General features: G+C 36.0%; 1 protein-coding gene across 1 annotated transcript; it reads right to left on the bottom strand.

Annotated features, from left to right (window-relative positions):
* Positions 1-12: 12 nt before the first annotated feature.
* Positions 13-1,525, bottom strand: LOC108379621 (tensin-like; the record flags this gene model as incomplete). The annotated part of the gene is made up of 2 exons (XM_017635971.1): positions 13-357; positions 1,213-1,525. Coding segments are annotated over 2 exons (658 nt in total), but the record flags the coding sequence as incomplete, so codon positions are not given.
* Positions 1,526-8,065: the final 6,540 nt, after the last annotated feature.

Below are 8,065 nucleotides of genomic sequence, written 5' to 3'. Positions count from 1 at the left end.
TGATTTTAAAGCCTCGTGTCGTCCGCAATATTATATAGTTGGCAGTTTTTGGTCCGGGTGGCGATGGCGCACGCAGCGTTAAGGCATAACAACCCGGCTTAGAAGTGCTTTTGCGCACTAAAAAGGCACCAGGACTCTTATTGTTAAGCACTTCGACAGCAATGTTCCGAGAAATTCCAGCCTGAAACCAAGAGGCATCTTTGAGATCAGCTTCATCGGCATCATCATCTAGGACGACATCGCTGGCGGTGGCAATGTTAGTATTTGTGTAGGAGTTGGAGGTGGTGTTGGAACGAATAGCCGCCGAGAGGGTATTTGCGCGCAGGCGATTTGCGAATATTTTCGGACTGGAGTTTGCTGTGATTCAAAGAAAAACAAATAAATAAAAAATTCATACATAAGTATTCCATGAAGTGTTTGGCTTAGTAGTTTTAATGCTTGCAAGGGTTTGAGTATAGGAGTTACATTTTTTTTTGAAAAATTGTATTTTCCATTTTTGTCAAAGTCCATGAAAAGGGACCAGAGGTGTCAGAAAAGCAGTTTCGCAGATGACCTTCCCGATACTAGGAGTTTGAATTGCAGTCTTCAAAAGTCTAGGCATTTAATTTCGTCATCTTCCAAGAACTCCGATAGGGCAGTGTCTTGTCAATATGCCCACCAGAATTGAGAGCTGCGGGTTTGTAAGCCTAAGGGCATAAATTGACCGCTTCCGATCTTCCTTCAGGCAGAAAACCATACAGAGGAAAATTTTCTTGTTTTCGCCCAGCATTCGCTGAGCTGACACGAGGCCCATCTGCTCAAGAGTAGCCCATATGTAGTCAGGGGTCGCTCACATCGACCACAGCATGTCTCATTGAGCAGGCGATTTTCTGCAATATTGAAATAGCCTGGCATCCATATAAATCTGTCTCAGAAGTGTCTCTGTATTATTTAGAACTTGAGAATTAGAAATTTTTCGAAGGTTTGAGAACCAGCGGAGAATATTCATATGTTTGTTGTAAGCAATCAATTCAATAATAATAAACAGTTTTTGTTGCATTTGCATAATAAATTAAATTTTAAAATTGCATCTCCTCCTAAATACTCGACACTAACAATTTTATGCTCTTATGTGTCTCTTCTCAAAAGCAAAAAAAAAATTTGGGTGCTAAGTACAGTAAATAGTTGTTGAAAAATTCATCTGCGAAAAATTGCATTACAAATATCACTCACCACTACTCGTCTCGCGCAAATAACGCTTCTTCAAATTGAACTCGCTGTTGTCGTTCAGGTTCACAGTGTCCAACATTGGTATGGCCGTCAACGATTGTCGACATGAATCACCAAATTTGCTTGCAATAAACTTCTCCGGCTCAAAAGCTTCCTCATTAATGTAATCATTCGAGTAGATTTTATTGCTTGTTGAACTATCGAGCTTAGAGTTGTTCAGCAAGTTTGTGTTTGTCGTATTTGTGGGCGTCGCGATACCAACCAGCGGGCGCGATTCCTCATTCGTACGCAAGAGGCCCATAGTTAAGCGTTTGACCTGAAAAATATGCAAAGAAATTGTGCAAAAAAATTATTCAAATCGCCCAAAAATGTGCTAACAAACATAAAAACAAAACCAAATAAAGCTACGGCTGGCTTGTATTAAAGCTAACTTATCAGCCTGTTTGCATTTTAAATTATCCTCGAACTTCAAAACTTAACGCCCACAGGCTGGAAAAGTACCCAAAAAGTACTCGGTCAAAGTTGAATAAGTAAAGCTGTGAGGGGCAGAGTGTGGAGTGTGCCCTTGCAAGTTCCCAGTTAAGCCGCAAAAATGCACTTTTTCATGGTTTGGAAGAGTTAAAAATGCAGAGAAAAATTTCGAAAGCTGAAACCTCAAATGGGCGCTAAGGTACAACAAAAAAAAAAAAACAAAAAAAAACCAATGCCCACATTGAAGTGTTCGAGCTTAAGCACAGTCTCACGCGCTATAAAGTATGCTTTGATTTTGTTTCCACTCATTTTTTGTGCCTTTCCACATTATACTGCTTTCTGCTGTTTGTCGACGCGCCGCAGCCGTATTACATGCAATGCCTTTTTCTTGCACCGTTTTTCACTGTTTCCCCCCCCACCCCCCTCTTTTCACAACTTATTGTTGGCTGCTGCTTGCTTACCCCGGCTTCAGTAGTATTTAATACACAACCAAACATTTGTGGGCGAATAAATTTCCGGCTATAGAAATTTATTACCAAAAAACCATAGCAAACGAGCTGCAGCACAATGGCATATAATACGAATACCTGTGAGAGCGCTGGAAGTGAGTTGGAAAGTGGTAAGTATAAATGCATAGCAGCAAGTTTTTCTTACTCAACCAGACGACACTGCCTGCCGCCATCACCACGGTCATTCATTACCTTTTGCCTCTTCGCCGTGGCGTCTGTGGGTAAATGGTGTGGCATTTACCTGAACAGGCTTGTCGTTGCCACACCAACAAATACATTTTTTGTTTTTTGTTCTCGTCGCCGTTCTCATTTTAAGTTTACTTGTTTTTACACGACTGCGGTTTAGTCACAGTTCGGCGGAAGTGACTGCGACTGCACTTGGAATAGTGGTTGCAAGACTGTAAAGTGAGAAATAAAAGTGAAAATAAACAGAAAAATTGTTTGACTTTGCCGGCGATGGCGCACTTAAGTAGCATGTGTGTATGTGTGCATATTTGTATATAGAAGCCACTAGGCTGGTGGGTATTAAAGTGGTCTCACTCCCCAATAAACATACATAGCTGTGCATGTATTAGTAACTGAAGAGTACAATACCGCATTCGTTTGAAGTGAATTCGGTGAGTTCTGTTCCTCGAAGTGTCGTTGTTAGGCTGTCGCTGCAGCTCTGGACAATGCAATCATTTAGTGGCATTTAAAGAAAGTCTTACGCCTTAGTTTTTGCAGAGGCAAAGCTCTTTGGCATTCAGGTAAAGTTTTGGAGGCAATAGTGTGTTGGAAGAAAGAAACAAATATCCGCAAAATTTTTAAGGTCAGTGGCTCTGCTTAAAGTCGTAGGCGGTGCGGTGCGTTCATTGCTTGTTACCCGAAGTGATTTCCACTTAGTAAGTGATAAATTTTGTTGTGCTTTCTTATTTATCTATGCTTTACTGAAAGTGAAGGAGTTGATTAAATAAATAGTAACAGCTGGAAAAATACAGTCAAGGCATAAGTTACTCATGCCCAATTTTTTTGAGTTTGCATATGTATATGTGTGTGCATGTGAGCAAATCTCACGAGATGTTAAATTTTTCGACAAAAACAGTATTCCTTTGGCACATATATATTACTTTCTTAAACAAAATTTTTGACTATTGCGCTCTTAAGGCTTTGCCGCAAGAAAGTTATGGAGTTTTAGATCGATGACTCAAAATATGTACGTAGAAGATTTAGATATTTTTAACTCAAAATGGTTCTGCTTAGACTTAGTTCCTCATCCTAGTGTTAACAGATTTTCATAAAATATATATAAAGTTCGGAGTTGTGAATGTTTTTAATTTTTTCCGGAGATTTTTAATAGTTTTTCTGGAGTTTTCTTAGCTTTTATTGGCACTGTCCAATGTTTTGGGAAACTTTCAGGGTCTGTTATGACTTATCGTATTTCATTCCAGATATTCCGGCATTTTTTTTGAAATTTTATGATGCAAAATCTACTCTAAAATTCTACTTAGTCCTTCATAGTGGCCTTAAAAAGTAGGAAATTTCTAGCAAAATAATATGAAGAAACGCTTAGTGTTAAGAACGCACCGCTCACAGTCTTCTACCTCTTTTCACTAATTTTCTAAAATTATGCTTCTGATATGCCCAATAGTAAAAATATGTGTATGTACACATAAATACGTAGTAATGAAGTATTATCTGGGCTTTTCAAGAATATCAATACACTACACTATACATCTATCCTTTAATATTCCTATTATTCTCTCGTTTAACTTTTCATGTCAATATTCAAACGATTTAACATTTATTTGCATTTTCATTCCCATTTTGAATTCGCAATTTTACGGTATTGAACTTGAAGTACTCGTATATATAAATACCAATCTTACTCAAAGACATGCATCTATGCACAACTCTCTGCTTTTCTGCTTTTTATAAAACTTTCACTGTCTACACTCCATTTGATATTTTAATTTCCCATCTTCCCATCCGTAAGGCTAGTTAAGGGGGTGTGAGAAGAGTAGACTTTTTGTGGATTTACACTTACCTACCGATGTATTTGCTTGTCTAATATGCACGAGTGCACAAATGAAAACAATTTACGAAAATATTTTCTACATTTCAGCTTCATTACTCATACGCCACGGTGAGCATTGTGAAGCATACGACAGACATATTAATGTACAAATATATATGTATTTATTTATATAAGCACATGTAGACTAGAGTGCCCTGTCAATTTGTGAGAATTTTCTAGCTAAATTACACCAGATTTTTATGATTTTTTCTGAAGAATCCAAATGGTAACTTAAAATTATTCAAGAGGGTCTAGCTTTTGAGTTATCTGGGCCTTAATATGGCAAAAATTTGTGACTAATTGGATAAATGCAAGTAGGTTGACACATATTCATTCGAAGAAGAATAAATTCTACCATTAATCATATCCCAAATAATGTTTTCCCAAAAAAGTTGTTTTACTTTTTTTTTATTTTTATTTTTTATTTTTAGAAAAGTTTCTAATTTTAGTAAGAAACACAATTAAAATTATTATTTTTACTAAAAAAAAATTCTTTTTCCAAAAAAAAATTTGGTTTTTGGTAAATTTTCTAAATCTTGTAAGAAACATTTTTCTCCAGAAAAATTTTTTTTTCAAATGTTAGGTAAGTTAATTTACTATTGATAAAGTCATTTGTTTTCCCAAAAAGTATTTTTACCAAAATCAAAGATTTTTTTTCCTCAAAATTTTCGGAAAAGTATTTTTCCCAATTTTCGGTAGATATTCTTGTTTTGAAATATTTTTCCTAAAATTATATGATAAAATTATGGGAACAATAAAAAACCGCTGAAAGCCATATAACATCCTTGTGAGCGGTGAACACTTTGGGAAACATGTTTCCCTTGGTACTGAAAGGGTGAAGCTAATATTAGTAAGAAAAGATTTTGGCTATTTCCAATCATTTGACAACCCTTTCATTAATGCATAGAAAAAAAAATCGTTGGCGATTTAAAATTTATTTGCCAAAATCCTGGAAAAATGCCACATAAATTTATGTAAAATGAACCTAAACATTCCTAGATTCATGCAAAATCTACATATGTACAATAGAGTGGTCCAAACAAAAATTTTACCGAGGTACGGTTTGCGGCATCTTCCAAAATTTTCCTCCCGCCGAAAGAGGTGCTGGTACCAAACTGAACGTTTCTAAGTAAACTAAGCGGGTGCTCCGTTTTCTATGATGATATTCTTTCCCCCATACAAAAATTGGACCACTCTAATGTACATACATATGTACATATGTATGGTTATGGAAATTTTCCAATGTTAGAGAGTGGCGTAAGAAATAGCATTGTACTGTCAAAAACCTTTTAGTCATTCTTCAGCCATAATAACTGACTGCCTGACTGATGTACTGACGGGCTGACATTTTCATTTTCATTTTGTCAGCTGCTGTCTGTAGAATTGTTTTTCGGTAAATTATTTTTGGCTTCTTGTTTATGCAACATACAAAAGTCGTTACAAACATATTATGCAAACACCACCAACAAACACCAACACGCATCGCAAATGTGCGCAATATAAAATTTACGTAGGGTGCTACCATGAAAAAAAAAATAAAATAAAAATCGGCATACCATACTTTTGGAAGCCAAAAATGTTCTAATTGAAAATTGTTAACTTTATGAACCGTACAACGTACAACCATACTTGAAAATATACGAATATTTATGTGCGTTCGTGCCACACATTTGCCACAGCTGCTGCATTGCGAGCATTTACCGCACTTGTACGTACATACATACATACGCATATATGGCAATGTAAGCGTATACGCCAGGAACTAAGCATTCGCTTCTGCTCGAAGTTAGCTCGAATGACCCGGACATTTACGCTGATGTAGTACTCGTATTTTGTTAATGTATGCAAATTTAATGAAGTGGCTCTTTTGGTCAACTGCTGCCAACAAACCAACTAACCGACAACCAACCAATATAGACTTTGACTCTGCCTAAATGGTCTCATCAGTCCAATAGACAGCTGGGTGGCGCGCCTGCAAATGATGAAGCACATCAAAAACAACAAATTTTGAATTTATGTACATACATAAGTACATATGTATGTATGTATGTATGCAAGGAATATACGCGCATACAGTACCATTTCAGGTCTTTCAATCGTTTAGCCACATTTTGCGGCAGTGACTTTTAATGTTTTGTGTACACAATTTCCGTCAACATTTTAGTTGAAAATTTTGATGAGTTGCTTTATACTTATAAGCATACTTGTACATATTCACATTAGGGTAGTCCTTAAACAATCAAATGAACGATTGTTTTTTCAGTCTTAGCCCTTTAATCGGTAATACCACGGTCACAGATATCGCATATAAATTTTGGTCCCAATTGGAGTCGGTTAAGGCCTGTTGCAAAGGGTTCAAAGGCTAGATGCCTCTATGGACTCAAAATATTGAAAATATCTTTTTGAAGAGAAACTTCTTTAGCGGCGGTTGGTTGGTTGGGAGTAAATTGGCAAATTCAACGGAAATTGCACACGGAAATGGTGCAAGGGAAATGGCTGGGACTGACGAATAAAATAATGAAAGTAAAGGTGACTACGTACATAAATAAAGAAAAGTATAATGGCAAAAGTAAAAATAAAAACAAAAACAAATATGCGTAAAGATAAAGGCAAAAATGAAGACCAAGGTAAATTTAAACACTTTACTTATATACATATATAATGGCAAAGGTGAAGAGCAATATGTAGATGAAGGAAATGATAAACATGAAAGTAAAGACAAAGAGGAGGATGAGGATACCGCTAAAAGTAAAGATGAAGATAGTGGAAGAAAGATTAAAATAAAGTTAATTAAACCGGAAAGGATATAGAGAGAGACTCAATCTGGGAACTATTTGGGGATTTTAGATATATTCGGGGTTATCAATTTTGCTATCGATATTTTCGGAACTTATCGACATAATAATCGATATTTCAATAGATTTGTTATCGATTTTGTAATCGATATTTTTTTTTGTTGTTAGTGATATTTTATATCGATTTTGTTATTGAAAATTATCGATTTTGTAATCGATACTTTTATTGATTTTGTTACCGATATTTATCGATTTTGTTTTCGTTATTTATCGATTTTGTTGTTGATATTAATCGATTTGCTATCGATATATATATATCGATTTTGTTATCGCTATTTATTATTAATATTTATTGACTTTATTATCGATATTGATCGATTTTGTTAGCGATATTTCAATCGGTTTTGTTATCGATATTTTGGTGGACGTTATTATCGATTTTGTTATCGATAGAGTATAAAGATAAAATGAATAGGGGTAGAGGTAGGGATCTAGATAGAAAAAAGAGAAACAATTTAACCTTAAGCAAAAGCAGATGTGTGTATGTATACATTGGTTATGAGCCAAAATAGATAAGTAACTTAAGTTTCATTTCCCCAGTGTGGCCCAGGCGCACTTACTTTTTGTATTGCATTTAATACCCAAAATCGATACTGATAAAGTCGAGTATATCACATATAAATGTTCGTCCCGATCGGAGTCGGTTAAGACGTCTTCATAGGGTAATCTGAAATTTGCAACACGCCTTAACCGTCTCCAATCTCGACCAAAATTTGTGATATCTTAGACAAAGCAGCTCCCGACGTAGGGGTTGAGGCTTAGGAAATCTGATGTAAAAATTGTCTGCCTACATTTAAGGACCACCCTAGAGTATATGCATACATATATACGTACTTGTAGGTCTGTATTGGTACTCCTGATGAAGCCCGACAATGCCTACTCTTTGATTTAATCGTCATGCTGCATTTTGTATTGCTGCCGTCATTCATGCAACATGTTACTGTTACTCCCCACGAATGGCATTTTCC

This window comes from Rhagoletis zephyria, unplaced genomic scaffold, assembly GCF_001687245.7.
Source record: "Rhagoletis zephyria isolate East Lansing unplaced genomic scaffold, Rhagoletis_zephyria_1.1 Rzeph_scaffold_16818, whole genome shotgun sequence".
NCBI classification, from domain to species: Eukaryota; Metazoa; Arthropoda; class Insecta; order Diptera; family Tephritidae; genus Rhagoletis; species Rhagoletis zephyria.
The sequence above is the reverse complement of the archived record's forward strand: the minus strand, read 5'-3'. Positions and strand labels throughout refer to the sequence as shown.